The sequence below is a fragment of the Diaphorina citri genome, unplaced genomic scaffold, assembly GCF_000475195.1.
Source record: "Diaphorina citri unplaced genomic scaffold, Diaci psyllid genome assembly version 1.1 scaffold672, whole genome shotgun sequence".
In the NCBI taxonomy this organism is placed as follows: domain Eukaryota; kingdom Metazoa; phylum Arthropoda; class Insecta; order Hemiptera; family Psyllidae; genus Diaphorina; species Diaphorina citri.
In genome coordinates, this window is record NW_007378105.1 from 80,424 (window position 1) to 101,512 (window position 21,089).

Sequence of the window (21,089 nt, forward strand, 5' to 3'; positions counted from 1 at the left end):
CTCCAGCCACCTCCTATGATGGTACAATTCTTAGATGAACATGAATATTGTTTCTAATGCTCAGATTAACCTGTGCTAAGGCTACAGGCAAGTCTTATCTCCAGCCACCTCCTATGATGGTACAATTCTTAGATTAACATTTCTAATCCACAGATTAACCCGTGCTAAGTCTACAGACAAGTCTATGATGATACAATTCTTAGATTAATATTAATTCTGTTTCTAATTCCCAGATTAAAAATAATTTTGTTTCTAATTCTCAGATTAATATTCTAATGCTCAGATTGACTCGCGCCAAGGCTACAGGCAAGTCTTATCTCCAGCCACCTCCCATGATGGTACAATTCTTAGATCAATATTAATTCTGTTTCTAATTCCCAGATTAAAAATAATTTTGTTTCTAATGCTCAGATTAACCCGTGCTAAGGCTACAGGCAAGTCTTATCTCCAGCCACCTCCTATGATGGTACAATTCTTAGATCAATATTAATTCTGTTTCTAATTCCCAGATTAAAAATAATTTTGTTTCTAATTCTCAGATTGACCCGTGCTAAGGCTACAGGCAAATCTTATCTCCAACCACCTCCCATGATGGTACTCAAAAACTCGGATGAAATAAATGACGAGTCGGAGTTGTTACATCTGGTGAACGGGGCCTTACAGTCCGGTGAGTGTGGGTTCGAACCCCGGTGAGGTCTTCATTTGGTGGAAAAAATACACCAGTAAAAAAAGTACATATATCTAATTCTCAGAATTTAATTTTTATTGGACTGAATAGATATTGTCGAAAAACTTACTAAAAGCTGGAATTTTTTTTAGCGGAACAAACCGCTCATCCGATTGCTATGAAACTGTGTCAACTTATTGCTTGCACTCCCGTGAAGGTTATAGGCTATTTTCCGGTTCGTTTTCGTTAAGCTACGCCGAGCAAGACCACTAAATGGATGAGTGACATGAACGGCCATGCCTTAAGTATTTCGGCTAGTACTAAATAAAATATTATACTTAACATAATATATTATCTCCCCTCAGGTCTTGGTGAGAAGTTAACTCAAGTTCGACGCAAGAAGCACATTCTAGACACCCAACGACAGTCATCCCCTCTCCAGAGAAATCTAGTCTATCCTGCAGCTATGGTATTGCTACTGGTACTAACTGTGATCACAGTACTGCTAGTGGTATCCAACAGTCTAGGCCTACTCATTGGTATCAACGCTCTGCCACTTAGCACACAGGTAACTAAATGAACTGTAGAACTTAAAAAAAAGTTCCTACGGACCTCAAAAGGTCCGGCTGATCCCAAGATACTTTACTTTTAAGTTGGTCACGGTTGGTCCAGTGGTAACGCGCTTGCTTGCCATGCAGAAGGTCCCGGGTTCGAATCCCACCATCGACAAAAATTTGCACTCATTTTTCGATTGCAAATATTTCAACGGGTTACGTTCTGGTGTTCTCGTGTTGACCCAGCACCTAAATGGGAAGTATTGTGTCTCTTCTCGCTCATCTGATGAGAAGCATACTACGGGATGGGCATGCTTCGACACAGACCACAAGCGTCTAATGTAGCAGTTGTTTCATCGCTACGATATAAAAACGGCGGTGAAACACTCATCTTTAAAAAAATAAAGGAGAAGACAACCAGCCGTTCCAAGAACGAACCTTATCTGTTTAGGATAAAATCTGGCCCGGGTGGAAATCGAACCCGCGACCTAGCGCTTACAAAGGACCATTGTTTTTACAAGACTTTAATCACCAGATTTAAGAATAATTTAGGTGGGACTTTTTATTATTCTTCCTTTTATTACTTTCTTTTCACAAATAAGTATCTAAATTGAATATCTACCTATTGAAAATATACCTAAAAAAAAACTCTGTGTCCTTTTGGCAACCATCATAGAGATGTCAGTTGTGATTTTTTAAAGTTTTAAGCTTTGGCGGGTTCGATTCATGCCCGGGGATAATTTTATTCTAAACAGGTTCGTTCTCCGAACGTCTGACTTTCCCTTATCTGGTCTTCCTTCTGTCTTCGCTTTCGGGACGATCGAACACCTAATCCATTAACCGGTTCCTGAATTTTCGTTCCCATTGACATTGTAATTCTATACGTACATTACGTTTTATTTTGTTAAGTATTGTTCATATTTATATTTATCATGATTGTAATGCCCTAGTGGCGACTTATACAATAAAAAAAAGAAATCTTATTATTATTATTATTATTATTTTTTTAACAAAATACGAGAAATACTTTGTTTTATTTGTACACAAAGAACATTACAATTGATAAACAAAGAAAAACCATATTGAAAAGCATTTGAATTTGTTAGCTCATTTGAAATAACAATTGAATTAGGTGTTAGTTAATAGGTTTAATAGGTGTTATCTTATCTATTTTCATTTGGTTTCAGCAATTCACCCTGGGGCTGAGTTCCATATCTGCGCTTGGCACGCTAGGGGCCGTGGTTCAAACTATCATCATCCTCTATCTCATCGTAGTATCTACAATAGGTGAGACTATCTTAAGCGAGCCAAGCGAAATATAAGCTCCATCAATGGTTTAAATCACTTGCTGCCTGGGGCTAAGGCCCAATACATAATGGTTCAATCCCAACCAGAGCCGTTTTAGTTTCACCCTCATTTATTTGATAATTTGACCATATAATAATAAATACCAACGGTTACCCTTCTCTCCTCGATTTCGGGACGATAAGACCATAGCAGTTACAGTTCCCTCTGTCAAACCTCTTAAAAAAAATAATAATAATAACCGGTACCTAATCTATTTCCCTTTGGTTTCAGCAATTCACCCTGGGGCTGAGTTCCATATCTGCGCTTGGTACGCTAGGGGCCGTGGTTCAAACTATCATCATCCTCTATCTCATCGTAGTATCTACAATAGGTGAGACTATCTTATCCGAGCCAAGCGAAATATAAGCTCCATCAATGGTTCAAATCACTTGCTGTCTGGGGCTAAGGCCCAATAAAAATACATGTCATCAAAACAGAGTTAGTTAATAATGGTTCAATCCCAACCAGAGCCGTTTTAGTTTCACCCTCATTTATTTGATAATTTGACCATATAATAATAAATACCAACGGTTAGGTGGTAGAGAACGCCTCAGTCTTTTGGTTTGTCAAGTGTATTTTTTTTTTTTATATATATCTAAAGTCTAAAGCTCACTTATGAAAAAATTAATTTTATGGCGGTAAAAAACGAATTTTAGCCGTGTTGAGCAAAAAAAAAAAAAAAAAAAAAAAAAAAAAAAAAAAAAAAAAAAAAGTTTTTCTCTTCAAATTGAAAAAAAACCGAACGGGGCACTGGTTTATGGCAATCATGGAATTCATTACAAGTGAGAAGTTTAAAAACTTTGTTGATATTGGACTCATATAAATTTAACTCGCACTGCGTGCTCGGGAGGGGGGCTTCGCCCCCTCCACCCCCCCGGGGGCGTCGCGTGTTCATTACGCGGAGTTGCGTATACGGTCGCGCTGCGCCCTCCCGGGGCTTCGCGGGGTTGTGGACGTAATCGCGCTTCGCGCTCCCTTGTTTACGGTCGCACTGCGCGCTCCCGGGGCTTCGCGGGGTGTGCATGAGGTCGCGCTTCGCGCTCCCTTGGCTTCGCCCCTGAAAACTAATCCGTCCCTGAGTCTTGTCTCGAAGAAATGAAAACTGAAAACTAAAAGCGAGAGCAAAATATTAAACGTAGGAAAAGTTTCCTTGTTTCGAAGAAATGAAAACTTGGGGGTCGCGCTTCGCGCTCCTTCGTTTACGGTCGCGCTGCGCGCTCCCGGGGCTTCGCGGGGTTGTGCATGGGGTCGCGCTTCGCGCTCCCTTGTGGTCGCTTCGCGACTCCTCTTGTTTACGTCGCGCTGCGCGCTCCCGGGGGCTTCGCGGGGTTATGCATAGGGTCGCGTTTACGGTCGCGCTGCCGCTCCCGGGCTTCGCGGAGTTGTGCATGGGGTCGCGCTTCGCGCTCCCTTGTTTACGGTTGTAAACTAAAAGCGAGAGGAAATTTTAAACGCAGGAAGAAGCCCCCCTCCACACCCCGGGGGCTTCGCGTGTTCGCTACGCGGAGTTGCGTATACGGTCGCGCTGCGCGCTCCCGGGGCTTCGCGGGGTAGTGCATGGGGTCGCGCTTCGCGCTCCCTTGTTTACGGTCGCGCTGCGCGCTCCCGGGGTATTTTAACTTTTACTGCAGTCTGATAGGTACGTAGGTATCTGTAAGCCAGACATTCTCAACAGTTAGGTGCCCCTGTCATTATGGAGTACCTTTATAGCACGAACTTAGTGAATCAAAAAGAAAACGAGGAAAGATTGTGTGAATGAAGACTTGAGGGAGAAAAATTCATCAGGACCTAAGGTAAACAATAGGGCTGCCTGGCGGAGACTCACAAGAAACGCCGACCCTATTTAAATAGGAAAAGGCTAAGGGGGGGGGACTTTTTGGGTTAAAACGAGACTCTTCTTGTGGGGGGGACGAAAAAGTATACATATAGGTACTCCACTGCCTAAAACTACACCTACCTATGCTGCCGTCAGAAGGGAAAACGCCGTATGTCAAAAAAAAACCCTTAAAAACCTAAACCCCTAAACCCCTTAAAAACCACTTATCCTAAACCCCTTAAAAACCACTAAATCGTGTTGCCGTATGTCAAAAACGTATGTTTGCCGTATAGATTGAAATCTTTAAACTCGATTTCCCGAAAGTAGGGTTTTTTGACATACGGCGTTTTCGCTTAGCACGGCAGTATAGACACTTGAGTATACCTATAGTCCTATAATAATAGATCACCAGTAGTTACTACTCACCTACCTATTAGTACGTGCTTTTTCCAAAATCCACGCCATCAAAAGGATCCATACCTCAAGAGTTGGGGGCACTTGGACAGAATCCAAAACCTGAATGGCTCTCGAAATCTCGACAGGGAACTCCAAACTCCATTTGAGTCAGTTCCTACTGGTTAGAGATCAGGATTAAATGTGGCAATTTAGGGATGGGCAAATGAAGATATACGAAGGTTTCACATGATTTCCGAATAGATTCGTCAACTTCTTTAGAAATAGAATATCAGGGCAGTTTTGATTGCAAGTGAACAAGACAAAGTTCATTGTAATAAGCACGTTCGAATTTGTGCCAGACGAGATATACTCGTGTACAAAATTATTTGACCACATTTCATCTCGATTTTTTCGAGTACTTGGAATAGAATAAAACTGTGCTTCCGTGAACCGAAAAAACCGACAGCGTCGACAACGCCGACAACGCAGACAGCACCGACAATACTGACAACACCAACAACAACTCACGGAAAATTTTCAAAAGCTCGCAAAAGCTAGGTAATAAGGAGATTTGTTCCTACTAATCATGTGTAAATACACACTTAGAAAAAAGGAATGAGATCCCCCACAAAAACATAAATGTGAAAAAAATGCCAAGTTCCTATCCAAAAATGTCGGCCTATAAAATTGGTGAGATCAGAAAATAAGGCAAGTCTGCATTCCCAGTTTTTCGTGTCTGCTGAAAATGCTGGATCTCAATTCCTTCAAACTTCTCTCAATTTCAACTTGGCAATGTTTTCCTTCTCAAATTAATAAATACTTACCTATTATTAACATGAAAATAAAAGAAAAACATTGCCAAGTTGAAATCGAGAGAAGGTTGAAGGAATTGAGATCCAGCATTTTCAGCAGACACGAAAAACTGGGAATGCAGACTTGGCCTTAATTTCTCCAACAACACCAATAACAACACCAACAAAAACAACAACAACAACAACAACAACAACAACAACAACAACAACAACAACAACAACAACAACAACATTCAATATTTAGGTAGGTATGTACCAATTAAGAGTCTTAAATAATAAATATAATTCATGAATAGTTAACTCATGCATAATAGGTAGGTAGGTATGTATTGAAAAAGTTTTGACTCTCTTGGAAATTGAATTCGGATATTCCTCTCTCAAAAGTGATTTCAATTCAGAAAATCTCCAATAGGTGAGAGATTAAGGTAGTGGTTAGGTTATACATACATACATACATAGGGCTAGGCTATAGGTTAGGCTAAGCTTGAAAAATAGAACAAAAAAAAATCGAAAGAAATCTTTTTTTTCCCCTTTCTATTGTTCAAGCTGAGCCAACCAACCTATCCTAGACACAATTATTCCCATTTGGGTTTTAACTAAATGGGAAGTATTGTGTCTCATAAGGCCTTATCGTCCCGAAATCGAAGAGAGAAGGAAGAAATGATAGGAGAAAGCCAGCCGTTCCGAGAACGAACATTATTCGGTCAGGATAAAATACGCCTTAGTTCGGAATCGAACCCGCGGCCTAGCGATTACTAGGCAGACGCGCTACCAACCAAGGTATGTACCAGCCTAGTCAGCTTAGTTGGTAGCGGGTCCGCCTTGTAAGTGCTAGGCAGCGGGTTCGCCCGAGGCAGATTTTTTCCCAAAAAAAATTACATGTTTAGGAGAGTCATGGGTAATTACTAAAATATAAAGTAAAAAATTCGCTATGTACTATAGTACATAAGCACTTACATATTATTATTCTACAACTGCCTACTAAGAAGATAACGCAGGTACCTACCTACATGAAAATTATTATTCATTTTTTTTTTTTTTTTTTTTTTATAAAAAGTAACTATGGCTATCGATAAAATATTTTCAAATGATAAAATTATGTACAAAAAGAATGGACTTCACCAACATTCGAACCCCCACCCTTCCCGCTCAGCGGTACCACAGAGAACTTTCACAATGATAAAATTATGTAAAAAAAAAAAAAATTACCTCACCGAGATTCGAACCCCCACCCAACCCGCTCAGCAGTACGGCAGAGAATACTCACACTCCCTAAAAGGCAAACAATTTTATATTGGCCAGGTAATTTAATTTAACCTATGGCTAGCAACTATGGCTATCCATAAAATATTTTTAAATGATAAAATTATGTAAAAAAAAATGACCTCACTGAGATTCGAGCCCCCACCCAAATCGCCCAACAGTACGGCAGAAATTACTCGCACTCCCTACCGCTCGGATACTCCGACGTTTACAAAATAAGAGCACAAAACTTCCTTATTAATCAACTCGAGCGATAATTTTGAATTTTTCCCCTAAAAGTCACTTTTTCCTCTCTAGCGGGTAGTGCTAAGAAGATGAAACCAAGAAAATGCACTTCTCCTCGACGAGACCTTTCCGGAGACACCTTAATCATCTTCTCACCATTTGTAGAACAGGCTGTAGGCGATCTTTAAGATTTTGGAGCCTATCAGAAAACCGGTTAAACAGATCGTAGAAAGGTCGGGTTTTGGAGATTTTGCATCCATTTTCACGTCCGACCAGGAATATCAAATAAAATTTGGAGGTGAAAATGCCGAAAAACGATGAAATTCTGTTTCGTGTTAATATAGGCCGGGCGGTGCCTCGAACTCTTGACGTTCGCGCGCCTCCCGGCGCGCTTGATTAATACTGTAGTATCGCTACCATAAGAGAGAGAGAGAGAGCACAAATATAACAACCTGAACCTGGGGAATTATTGTTTCACCATTCTGCTTGTTTAGAATTCTGACCTTAATGATTTGTTCTGAATAAGGTTTAATTTCTATATTTTGAAAGTCAATTTGTGGTGTGAGGGTGTCGTAATACAATGGAATAGAAGTGTATTGATTTTGTAAAGTTTCATTATTCCAAAAAGCATTCAAGTCTAGCTTTTTTAGGACATCTATACGCTATACCAAAGAGTAAATCATACTGGGGATTAAAATTGAATACATGGAGTTGTAGGTTAGTTTTAGTATGAAATATTTTAGGAGCTGGGATAATAACTGCATCTTGGATGGTTGTCATTCCTGTTGCTGTACGGATGTGAAGTGGAGAAGAAAACATTTTATGACTATAATGTTGGTGAGCTATTGAAGGTTGAATGAAAGATTTGTCTGATCCTGAATCAATGAGAACTTTAATTTGATTATTTTTTAATTTAATGTGAGGAAAAGATGTGTTTTCGGTAAGGTTTAGTGTTACTGTTTCTATTCGTTCCGATGCTTTTCAAGAAAAATCCTCTTCAAAAATAGGATCAGGCATAGATTTATCTATGACTCTATGTCATCATTTTCTTCTTCGAACTCTACTTTGTCTATGTTATGGAGAGTTCGCAAGGTAGGTACTTGTTGTGCGTGCAATCATTGCTTCGATATTAGGAGGTTGATTTTTTCTCGGGAATTGATTTTTATTTGTTTGTTTGAGATCTAAATTTTGAGGAACTCGTGGTGTAAAACTTTGGGGCTCACGGATGTTATTAGTTTTGACGTAATACGTAATTTGAATTTTTAGTCATTGTACGTGACGCTTCATTATAAAAATGATCTTGCATAAGATCTTTAATGTATTGTAGATCATTGGGTCTACCAGCTAAAATTTGTGTACGAAGGGGCTCTGTTAAAGCACGAATAAAGCTTTTTAATGCTACTTCACATTACGAGATGGGCATGCTACGACACAGGCCACATGCGTCTAATGTAGGTAGCAGTTGTTTCATTGCTTCGAAATAAAAACGGCGGTGGAACACTCATCTTTTTTTAAAAGAAAAAAAAAACTATGAGGGGATCATCAGGCTAGTTAACAACTTGGGGCAGTGCGCCAGGTCGTGGGTTTGATTCGAGTTTGGGGCTAAACAGATGACGTTCGGTCTCGGAACGGCTGGTTTTTTCCCCCATCCTGTCCTCCTCTCTTTCATTTCAGGACGAGAAGACGGAGTAGTTTTTTTTTTTAAAGAGGGAAAATTGTAACTGTTATGGTCTTATCGTCGCGAAATCGAAGAGAGAAGGAAGACAGGATAGGAGAAAGCCAGCCGTTCCGAGAACGAACATTATCCCATCAGCAGGTAGTTTTTTATTTAGGGTGAATCAAAACTAGGTACCTAAATATGAATGCGGAGTTTTTAACTTCTTTTTTCTTCCTCTTGTTATTATTATTTCTGTATACATAATTATATTATGCTGTATACATAATTATATTATGTATGTTGGGTTATAGGTTGTGTAAAAAGTATCTATCGGTGTGTTCAATGAGTTCTATGTGTTAACTATAGGGGTATACTTATTTAAATTATTATATTTTGCTTCCGTCACGACATTCTCACACTAAATTGAAATACCTTTGAATTATGTGAATCGCTGATTGTAAAAAGGGGATAAGTCCAAAAATGTAATTTTTCAGGAGAGACAAAAAACTGTTCTGTATGGAAACTAGTGGACTAAAACAAATCAAATAAATATACATTCTCAAGGACTTCTTTGCGGTCATTTTCCATTTTCCATATAACGCCCCTGGGAGCCATTATAAAAAGTGGACTAATCCCCTTTTTACACTCAATTACATTTTCACCGACTTTTTTTTTACTGTACCCATTGAGAGTACAAGTCTGTATTGTAGCGGCGCTGGCCAGATAATATTTTTGTGTCAGTCTGGTTCAAAATAAATTTGAAAGCATCAGCTCTCCGCTTTGCTGAGTTACCCTGTAAAAATAGTGTTATCACTTTAGGACATATAAGTCTAAGATGACCAGTCAGGGAAACTCCACATTGGTGACCCCGAATCAAGAAGGATTAGGAATCAATAGAGTGTCGGTGAAGCCTCCACGTTTTTGGAAAAAATAAACCGTACATATGGTTTGCGCAAATTGAAGTTCAGTTTCGAACCTCCCAGGTAACAGCGGACCAAACCAAGTTTGACATAGCGATTTCTGCTATTGACAGCCAAATCTTAGAAGTGGTAAGTAATATTATCTTACAACCACCAGCTGATAACAAATATGAGAATCTGAAAGGTCGGCTCATTGCACATTATGCAGGCTCGGAAACAGAACGTTTTCAGAAGCTATTATCAGGCATGACATTAGGTGATCTCATCGTGACGTGACTTAGTGCCTAAGTCACTTGGGGGGACTACACTTGGGGGTGTAGCGGCGCTGGCCAGATAATATTTTTGTGTCAGTCTGGTTCAAAATAAATTTGAGAGCATCAGCTCTCCGCTTTGCTGAGTTACTCTGTGAAAATAGTGTTATCATTATCACTTTAGGACATATAAGTCCAAGATGACCAGTCAGGGAAACTCCACAGTATGATTATAATTTTAACTAGCTAGTGCTCTAGTAAACAATGAACCATCAACCATCATTATTACTACCTTAGGAAATCAGAAGAGATAGTATGGTTTTTGTCAATTTTTTAAAACAGAGAAAAATAGGCAATGTCTGCAATTTCAAGAAAAATAGGTATACATGTTTTTTAAGAATTATTTTTGAATAATTTTTAATCAAATCGGTTGCAATACTTTCCCTGGTCATTTTTTAGCCAAAATTAACAAGTCAGGTTTGTCGGACAACTCCCATTTTTGCATTAAACGAACTGTCTACCCATCAGGAATCTAAAACTGTAAAAAAGTGAAATTCGAAAATATGTGACTAATCCCCTTTTTACACTCAACGATTCATGTATAAGCTCGTAATATTGGAGGACCATCGCATCGGTAGGTACTAGTTCAGAAGCCACGGCAATGAAAAATACCTTTGATCACTTGTACTGTGATTACTGTGAATAGCATTCACTTCCTGGTCCACTCCTGACTTGTTTTGTTGCAGAACACTGCAGCTCTGTTTTGCGCTTTCTGCATCTCGACAATGTTCTATTACCCAATCGAGACTGAGCTCTGGATTTCTCAGCAGACGTTTCTGCAGGCCATAATCATTGACCTCAATGACCAGTTGAATTTTGAGGAAGTTCTCCATTTGATCCCCCAACTGGCAACCAGATGCTAATTTCTTCATGTCATACAGATATTCATTGAAGGTTTCACCACTTTTCTGTGTACGCCTCAGAAATTTGTATTGGTTTAGGCTTTAGGACAACATTTGAACATTTTATAGACAGATTTGGCAATGGTACCGTCATTGTTAACCTAAAATCCAGCTTCACCTAAGTGAATGCTCAAATCCTTTAGAACAGGAGATATTTTACTTTTAGAACAGGTTACCCCCAAAAAACACTTCGTGTTAAAAAATTAACGTCCAGAGTTGGCCTTCACTCCTTCACAAAAAAACTACTGATATATATAAAAAAAACGTCAATGTGGGTATGTGGGACCTCTCTTCTACCTTAGCTCTTCTAAAGGAAATATCTAAATAATTTTCCATCACTCCTACATCAATTAACTTGCTGTTGAATCAATGATCCTGGATTACGAAACCTATAGATCTTGACCGCAGTGCACTGATCAAAATTACAAAATAAATAACATTGTTATCTTTATTAGTTTAGTTAAACAGCAAGTTAATTGATGTAGGAGTGATGCAAAATTATTTAGATATTTCCTTTAGAAGAGCTAAGGTAGAAGAGAGGTCCCACATTGACGTTTTTTTTTATATCAGTAGTTGTTTTGTGAAGGCCAACTCTGGACGTTAATTTTTTAACACGAAGTGTTTTTTGGGGGGATATCACTATTTTTTGTTGTACAAGTACATAAACATTTAGGAAAATAAATTTAATACACTTGGCTAAAATTCTTTTCTTGAGTTGGACTCGAATTTCCAACCTGCAGATCCGAAAAGTGTTCTAATTTGGGTCTCTTTTCTTTCCATTTTCAGGTCTCTACTCTCTACCCAAGTTGAGTTGGCTAAGGCCCAAACCTAAACAGACCCCTCTCACCTATATTATAGCAAACTGTTACTTCCTACTACTTCTGACATCAGCGCTCCCTGTACTAGCTAGAATGCTGGGTGAGTAAAAAAAAAGAGGTTTGATACAGGGAACTGTAACAACAAAAGTCTAATCGTCCCGAAAGCGAAGAGAGAAGGATAGGGGAAATCCAGCCGTTCCGAGAACGGAACTTATCTGTTAAGCACCTGGATGGATGCCTCTGATTAGGATAAAGATCGTCCCGGGTGGGAATCGAACCCGCGACCTAGCGCTTACAAGGCAGACCTACTAACGTCCAAGCTAACTATGCTTTTTCATGTCAATTTGTCTGTGTGTAAATTTCATCTGAGTGATTTTTCCCCTTCTTTCAAGCGCTTTACCATGCTTAAGGACTTATTCCCTTCCCCTTCTTTCAGGGTGTGTTTATGTACCGGGTTGAGATGAGCTCGGACGAGGTGAGATTGTTTCTACAGTTTTGCATTGGAGTGGTAACTTAAGCAAGGATAGCGTGGGATTGTTGGGTATTTTTTCTAACCCTCTGTCCCGGCGGCAATTTTTAAAATTTATTTTATATTTATTTTTGTTTGCTTTGTAATTCGCTTGTTTCTATATCTAATTTAAATGAAAAGTATAATATAAACGTGCAAACTAGAGATAAAAAGTAAAAAAATGAATTCAGATTGTGCAAGTTGCGGAAAAAAAAAAATCAAAATTTCGAATTTTCCGCCAACTTTACACGCTCATGAAGGCTGTATTAAGTTACCACATCATTTTCCACACGCCAAGAAAGGACGAGAATGGCCTATCTCAGCCCGGTACATAAACACACCCTCAAGCGATTTACCATGCTTAAGGACTTATCATTCCCGCTGAAAATATTTTCATTGTTTTCTTCTCCCCCTCAGGTGTGACAAATTTCGACTTACTCGGTGATTTCGGCCAGATTGAATGGCTGGGCAGTTTCCGTCTGGTGTTCACATACAACTTGATATTCGCGCTGGTCACTACTCTCTCTATAGTACGCAAGTTCACTAGTACTGTCCGTAAGGAATTGATTACCAGGTAAGTATAAAAAACGAGAAAAAATTTTCTGAGCATGCTCGTTACAAAGCTCGTTCTCGTTTAATACACCTAGAATTTTTTTATGATGACCTAGATTCGAACCCCCAACCTCCATATCCGAAGTCCAACGTGCTGACCACTTAGGTGGAGTACAAAGTTGTAAAATTACTCTGATTAACGCAGCTCTGGTTGAAATGTAAATAAAAGACCTATATTACCGTAAAAGTTAAAAAGACTCCTCTCACACACCAAAAAAGTTTCTTTTTTGCCAGCCTAGTTAGCTTGGGAGTGCGTCTACTTCGTAAGTGGTAGGCCGCGAGTTCGATACCCACGGGGCGGATTTTATCTCAGGTAAGGTTCGTTCTCGAAACGGTCGGCTTTCTCCTATCCTGTCTTCCTTCTCTCTTCGCTTTCGGGACGATAAGACCTTAGCAGTTACAGTTTCCTCTATTAAACCTCTTAAAATCTTTTAAAAAAGTTTAATTTCATTCACTTTTTCTTGATTCCAGGCTACACAATGGTTGGTGTATGCCGAGAAAAAATGTTCTAAGCATGCTCGTTACAAAGCTCGTTTCCCTTTAACACACCTAGAATTTTTTTATGATGACCTAGACTCGAACCACCAACCTCCACATCCGAAGTCCAACGTGCTAACCACTTAGGTGGAGTACAAAGTTGTAAAATTACTCTGATGTTAGCAGCTCTGGTTGAAATGCAAATAAAAGACCTATATTACCGTAAAAGTTAAAAAGGCTCCTCTCACACACCAAAAAAAGTTTCTTTTTTGCCAGCCTAGTTAGCTTGGAAGTGCTTCTACTTCGTAAGTGCTAGGCCGCGAGTTCGATACCCACCCGGGGCGGATTTTATCTAAGATAATGTTCGTTCACGAAACGGCTGGCTTTCTCCTATCCTGTTTTCCTTCTCTCTTCGCTTTCGGGACCTTAGCAGTTACAGTTCCCTCTATTAAACCTCTTAAAATCTTTTAAAAAAGTTTAATTTCATTCACTTTTTCTTGATTCCAGGCTACACAATGGTTGGTGTATGCTGTTCGATCGAGACACCTACTATAAACCGAAAATACCTCACTATTCTACCCCACAACGAGTCCATAGGACTTCTAATAGTAAAGACAAATGAAACAGTGCAACACCTAATCAATTGGCCAAAAACTCCAATGAATACGGTGAAACACCTCACTCATGTATTGGTCAAAAACTCCAGTGGAGACAAATGAAACAGTGCAACACCTCATTAATCTATTGGCCAAAAACTCCAATGAAGACAAATGAAACAGTGCAACACCTCACCAATCTATTGGTCAAAAACTCCAATGGAGACATGAAACAAGCAGTGCAACAGCTCACTTATCTATTGGCATAGAACTCTAATGTAGCAGTTGTTTCATTGCTACGAAATAAAAACGGCGGTGAATCCTTTTTTTATATAAAAAGAATGGAGTAGTTGCAAATGGGTAAAAATTTTAAATAAATGGTCGATTCCTATGTAAAAAGTTGGGAAAAATACAAATCTGAGGTCAAAACTCCGAAAAAATAACTGTAAAAGGTCGAAAATTCAATTTTTATGTTCCGTTCTAATGAAAAAGTTCAAATATGTGTGACGTCAGACTTTACGCAGTTGTTTTTTTTTCGCCTGTTAGGTAGCGCCACTATGCAAGCGCGCTTGCGGAGGAGCAGAAAGAAATGCGCAGAAACATATGCGCACAAACACATTCATGTGTTGCTTGCGAGGGAGCTTTGCTCGGGATATTTGATGTGACGTCTTCGCCTACGGGAGCGTATGCCGTGACGTCAAAGTTGACGATTTACCGGTATTTTTTAAATCGATTTATCTCGGGATCTAGAAGTCGTAGAAGAGTACCAGAACCGAAATGTTATAGGTTCAGTGTTCTAACTTTTACAGGCCGTATAAGGTTCACTATTTTAACTTTTACTGCAGTCTGATAGGTACGTAGGTATCTGTAAGCCAGACATTCTCAACAGTTAGGTGCCCCTGTCATTATGGAGTACCTTTATAGCACGAACTTAGTGAATCAAAAAGAAAACGAGGAAAGATTGTGTGAATGAAGACTTGAGGGAGAAAAATTCATCAGGACCTAAGGTAAACAATAGGGCTGCCTGGCGGAGACTCACAAGAAACGCCGACCCTATTTAAATAGGAAAAGGCTAAGGGGGGGGGACTTTTTGGGTTAAAACGAGACTCTTCTTGTGGGGGGGACGAAAAAGTATACATATAGGTACTCCACTGCCTAAAACTACACCTACCTATGCTGCCGTCAGAAGGGAAAACGCCGTATGTCAAAAAAAAACCCTTAAAAACCTAAACCCCTAAACCCCTTAAAAACCACTTATCCTAAACCCCTTAAAAACCACTAAATCGTGTTGCCGTATGTCAAAAACGTATGTTTGCCGTATAGATTGAAATCTTTAAACTCGATTTCCCGAAAGTAGGGTTTTTTGACATACGGCGTTTTCGCTTAGCACGGCACTATAGATACTTGAGTATACCTATAGTCCTATAATAAGAATAGATCACCAGTAGTTACTACTCACCTACCTATTAGTACGTGCTTTTTCCAAAATCCACGCCATCAAAAGGATCCATACCTCAAGGCACTTGAGTATACCTATAGTCCTATAATAATAGATCACCAGTAGTTACTACTCACCTACCTATTAGTACGTGCTTTTTCCAAAATCCACGCCATCAAAAGGATCCATACCTCAAGAGTTGGGGGCACTTGGACAGAATCCAAAACCTGAATGGCTCTCGAAATCTCGACAGGGAACTCCAAACTCCATTTGAGTCAGTTCCTACTGGTTAGAGATCAGGATTAAATGTGGCAATTTAGGGATGGGCAAATGAAGATATACGAAGGTTTCACATGATTTCCGAATAGATTCGTCAATTTCTTTAGAATATCAGGGCAATTTTGATTGCAAGTGAACAAGACAAAGTTCATTGTATTAAGCACGTTCGAATTTGTGCCAGATGAGATATACTCGTGTACAAAATTATTTGACCACATTTCATCTCGATTTTTTCGAGTACTTGGAATAGAATAAAACTGTGCTTCCGTGATAATTTATAGGCCGAACCGCAACACTTTCGCGCGCCTCTCGGCACCAATTCGCTTCTCTTAAAAAACGGGCGCAAGATCGCATAACTGGAATCAAACACAGGTAGGTACCATCGTTTCTTTTTTCAATCAACATCTGATCGAGAATAACTAACTGCAGCGCAGCCCAAATCTTCGTACCTAAACTTTTCTCTTCTATCAGAGAAAGAAGACGAGTAGTATACCTAGACTAGTTCCCTAGTATACCTAGACTCCTTTTTACAAATCACCAAAAACCGCATTTGAAAGAACGAACCCACACAAAATGGCTTTTTACAAAATCTGGTAAAATGGTTCACAACAAAATACCACACGGGAAGTTGGCACATACCTGATCACAACAACACCGGCACCATTTCGCTTCCCTTAAAAAACGGGCGAAAGATCGCATAACTGGAATCAAACACAGGTAACTACTATCGTTTCTTTTTTCAATCAACATCTGATCAAGAATAACTAACTGCAGCGCAGCCCAAATCTTCGTACCTAAACTTTTCTCTTCTATCAGAGAAAGCAGACGAAAAATTTGTTCCCTAGTATACCTAGACTCCTTTTTACAAATCACCAAAAACCGCATTTGAAAGAACGAACCAACACAAAATGGCTTTTTACAAAATCTGGTAAAATGGTTCACAACAAAATACCACACGGGAAGTTGGCACATACCTGATCACAACAACAAGACCAAACACAAATCTAAATATTATCTTTTATCCTTCACTTTCGGCGTTTGTACACACATCCTTTCTAAAAGGGGGACCTGGAGATAGCTCCAAGCCCATTTCACATTACTTCAGGGCACATTGTTTTACATCCATGCCTTTCCAAGAACGGAAAGGTTAGAAAATGTCCGTCCCGGCCAGGATTCGAACCCAGCACCTCCGCTTGAGGGTCAATGCTGTTAACCACTCAGCCTCCGAAGTGGGCCAGTGGTAACGCGTTTTGCTCACCGTGTGGAAGGTCCCGGGTTCGACTTCAAGTGTGGACTGTGGACACAAAATATGTCTTGGGTAGTAGGTTTATGATAAGTTGATAATGATAACTGAACTAACTTTATGGTGTAAAGTTGACAGTTCAGTTAGTGACGAACTCCTTTTACCCTAGGTGTATTTCACTTTTGGAAACTGAAATATTACCTGTACCTAGGTACTAGAGAAATCTAACATGGCGCAATATCGGAAACGGTTTCCCGAAAGGAAAATACCTACACTTTTTCTTAATAGAATGTTCTTTCTAGAGTGTTAGAGAAAATTCGCTTTTAACTTTATCGTGTAAAGTTGACAGTTCAGTCAGCGGCGAACTCCTTTTAGGTTAGGTGTATTTCACTTTTGGAAACTGAAATATTACCTGTACCTAGGTACTAGAGAAATCTAAGATGGCGCAACATTGGAAACGGTTTCCCGAAAGGAAAATACCTACACTTTTTCTTAATAGAATGTTCTTTCTAGAGTGTTAGAGAAAATTCGCTTTCATATTTCGTAAATCCTGGTTAACTTTGTTCCAATTCCAAATAAAAAATAAAGTCCAATATTTCTGTCCTCATTTAGATTCGAAGCCAGAACCTCCCCATCGCGAAGTCACTCTGCAACTCATTTGTTTCAAAAGTCAAGAAACACATTTGTTTGAAAATTTTGAAGAAAGGTATTTGTTTATTTTATTTTTCAAAGAAGAAACCCTCAGTATTGAATATTATTTTTGTATTTCCTATGAATTTGTACATATTACCTGTAGCTATATTGTTTAGTTATGTATTTTGAAAGTATGTTTAGTATTGTGTACGTACGTAATGTATTTTAAACATGTTAAAATTGTATAATTTCCCTTGTAATATTTTTCTCTGTACATTGTATCAATGTAAAATCGAACTTCGAGATTTGTGTCGTTGTTAAGTTTTCTAGGCTTAGATTTTCCTGTATAATAAAAATATATATTTTAATATTTTCCACGATTTGAATAAAAAAAACGTGTGCTTTTGCGTTAATTTACTAGTGGTTTACTGATTCAAATGAACTGTAGAGCTTGGAACAAAGGGCTCCTCCTTTTAAGGGCCGGCGAAAGACCAAATGTCTAATAATGTTATCCACTAAAGTTGTGAAAGAGTTTCTACTTTACCACAAAGAATTCATGATTTTATTTGATTTTTCAATACCAGAACGAAGACGGAGGAGGAGGAGGAGGAGGAGGAGGAGGAGGAGGAGAAGAAGAAGAAGAAGAAGAAGAAAGACGACGACGATGGAGAGGAAGAAGAAAAAAAATCTGGTGTGAACATCACACGACTTTCCTTATCCTACTGAATGATGCTTATTTGAGTGTTCTCCTAACCTAACTTTTACAATATCTCTATACGTATAGTCGGTATAGCTGAAAACCGCCAAAAAACGGTCCAAAACCACCAACAAGCGGTCAAAACACCGCCGACCGTAGCACTTATCTCAACTAAACGTTTTGTGCTACATCCTTGTCATATTTGTGAACTACATACCAAATTTCAAGTCTCTGGCTCATACCATTCCCGAGATATTGTTAAATTACACCGAAAACCGCCAAAAAGCGGTAAAATGCCGCCAACCGTTGCACCGGTCTTAACAAATATATATTTTAATATTTTCCACGATTTGAATAAAAAAACGTGTTCTTTTGCGTTAATTTACTAGTGGTTTACTGATTCAAATGAACTGTAGAGCTTGGAACAAAGGGCTCCTACTTTTAAGGGCCGGCGAAAGACCAAATGTCTAATAATGTTATCCACTAAAATTGAGAAAGAGCTCCACTTTACCACAAAGAATTCATGATTTTATTTGATTTTTCAATACCAGAACGAAGACGGAGGAGGAGGAGAAGAAGAAGAAGAAGAAGAAGAAGAAGAAGAAGAAGAAGAAGAAGAAAAAAGAATAATAAGGATACCTACATCATACCTAGGTTCTGAATTTCCTGGGCACTCGAAGAGAACAGTAAATAACCTCTCTGTATTTATTGTGTCGGTGCTACACGTTAACATCTATGTAAACACTGGGTGACTTGGGATTCAAATGAGGTACGGTAGAGTTGGGGTGTCTTGGACAACCAGGGAAACTTTGACACAACCATCGATTTTTACTTTCGTGAGCCTTTGACTAGTAACCTAAACAGCTGTTCCACAAACAACTCTGCGGTTAATACTCTTCTTCCACTAAATTTATGTTTGAACGTAACACACTCTTACTCCACTTTTTTAAAAAGGATTTTGATAAAGGGAACTGTAACTGCAGAGGTCTTATCGTCCTGAAAGCGAAGAGAGAAGGAAGACAGGATAGAAGAAAGCTAGCCGTTCCGAGAACGAACCTTATCACTTCAGGATAAAATCCCATAGGGCGGGAATCTAACCCGCCCCATTTTGTGTTGTTCGGAAAAAATCGTGTCGTGTGGAGTAGGAACACTCTCATTTAAATTACATTGCCTACAGCCCATTTCTAACCCGCGCCCCAGCGCTTACAAGGCAGACACGCTACCCTCCAAGCTATGTAACTAGGCAAGGCATGTATTATAATTTTGCGGGCCTGTGACCTGTCCCACAAACGAGTCCACAATTCTCACTCCTTGCATAGGAATAGGAACAAATTTTTTGATAGTAAATTATTGTTGTCAGTAGGAATTTTCTTTTTCGGAATATGACGTAAGCATATTCTTTCATAAAATCGGTACATTCAGGTCCAATTCACCCCGCGCTACAGTATATCAAGTACTAAATAATTTAATAGTAAGGTATGTTTGGTACTTGTGTTTGTTCAAAGTACTCAAACATCAAGTTTCGGGTCTCTATTTGGTTTAACGATAAGTGGGAACGGACCTTTGAATCCCAATTTCACACAAAGTTCCATACAGTAATCACCAGTTTTGAAATTGCATCCTCTCCAGATAAGCCGCTGGAACTAAGCAACGTCGATCGTGGTGGCTATCTGGATGGGCGTAAGCATTGTGAAATCCTAGATATTAAATGTCTGAAGTCTCTCAAGTCTGTGATGTATCCTCAAAGGAGAGAAAAAAAAATCTTTTTCAAAGGTAAACACAACACTAATAATGTTTGTGTTACATCTTCTCTCTATTGACTTGGAATAGAATGGGTAGAACTAGAAAAGAATAGAATATTTTGTGGTGACCAGATGACCACCAAAGATGTGTATTTTTCTATCCGTCTCTTCTTTGACTTATTTCTGTATGACCTGTCAGAGGCAAAGGCTTTTGCCGTGGTCTTTTGGTCAAATGAAAATGTCAATTTTTGTCACATTACCTGCAGCCCATTTTGTGTTGTTCGGAAAAAATCGTGTCGTGTGGAGTAGGAACACTCTCATTTAAATTACATTGCCTACAGGACATTCGGAGAAAAATCGGATGAAACTCGCGATAAGTGGGAACGGACCTTTGAATCCCAATTTCACACAAAGTTCCATACAGTAATCAGCAGTTTTTGAAATTGCATTTTCTCCAGATAAGCCGCTGAAACTAAGCAACATCGATCGTGGTGGCTATCTGGATGGGCGTAAGCATTGTGAGATCCTAGATATCAAATGTCTGAAGTCTCTCAAGTCTGTGATGTATCCTCAAAGGAGAGAAAAAAAATTCTTTTTCAAAGGTAAACACAACACTAATAATGTTTGTGTTACATCTTCTCTCTATTGACTTGAAATAGAATGGGTAGAACTAGAATAGAATAGAATATTTTGTGGTGACCAGATGACCACCAAAGATGTGTATTTTTCCATCTCTTCTTTGACTTATTTCTGTATGACCTGTCAGAGGCAAAGGCTTTTGCCGTGGTCTTTTGGTCAAATGAAAATGTCAATTTTTGTCAATCAATTTTTTTACTTTCTTCTTATAACTTTTGCCGCTTTAAAACGGAAGATTGTCCTGTGTGGGGTTGTGTTTTTTTGGTCACTAGGAAGCTATTCGCTTGAAGGACTTATTTTTACACTTTATTTACGTCCTGTGGTCTGTTCCAAGAACGAAACTCCGCATTATTCGCTTTTTACTCATTGCGTAGAAAATTTAAGTAGTGTTGTAAAAGATGCATTTTTTTCTGTGCGTGGAGTGTAGTGTGTAGAAATCTTTCTTGGAATAGGGCCCAAGACTGCAGATACTTTCGCTCTTTTGAGACGTGGTGGTGAGTTGAAATAGGGCAATACCAAGGACACTTGACTAGTACCTAA

At 39.1% G+C, this 21,089-nt stretch overlaps 1 protein-coding gene and 1 long non-coding RNA gene across 3 annotated transcripts; both read left to right on the forward strand.

Annotated features, from left to right (window-relative positions):
- Positions 1-388: 388 nt before the first annotated feature.
- On the forward strand, positions 389-14,197 carry LOC103511069 (protein Lilipod). Of its 2 annotated transcripts, none has more exons than XM_026824939.1 (6): positions 389-667; positions 1,033-1,235; positions 2,409-2,508; positions 11,657-11,788; positions 12,614-12,770; positions 13,793-14,197. In XM_026824939.1, the coding sequence occupies exons 1-6, from the start codon at positions 589-591 to the stop codon at positions 13,905-13,907; spliced, it is 786 nt and encodes a 261-aa protein (XP_026680740.1). In that variant the 5' UTR covers positions 389-588; the 3' UTR covers positions 13,908-14,197. The 2 variants fall into 2 exon arrangements, with proteins under 2 accessions (XP_026680740.1, XP_026680739.1); XM_026824938.1 differs by lacking the exon at positions 2,409-2,508 and adding an exon at positions 2,800-2,899 and having other exon boundaries at positions 404-667.
- A 2,485-nt stretch (positions 14,198-16,682) lies between these two features.
- Positions 16,683-17,869, forward strand: LOC113468185. Its single transcript, XR_003392033.1, has 2 exons — positions 16,683-17,010; positions 17,217-17,869. It is a non-coding gene; the product is annotated as an uncharacterized LOC113468185 (long non-coding RNA).
- Positions 17,870-21,089: the final 3,220 nt, after the last annotated feature.

What these genes read in the sequence shown, in the direction of transcription:
- LOC103511069 (XM_026824939.1), top strand. Translation starts at nt 589, where the DNA reads ATGATGGTACTCAAAAACTCGGATGAAATAAATGACGAGTCGGAGTTG. An exon ending in GAACGGGGCCTTACAGTCCG is followed by an intron (nt 668 to 1,032) that starts GTGAGTGTGGGT and finishes ATCTCCCCTCAG; the next exon opens with GTCTTGGTGAGAAGTTAACT. An exon ending in CATCGTAGTATCTACAATAG is followed by an intron (nt 2,509 to 11,656) that starts GTGAGACTATCT and finishes TTCCATTTTCAG; the next exon opens with GTCTCTACTCTCTACCCAAG.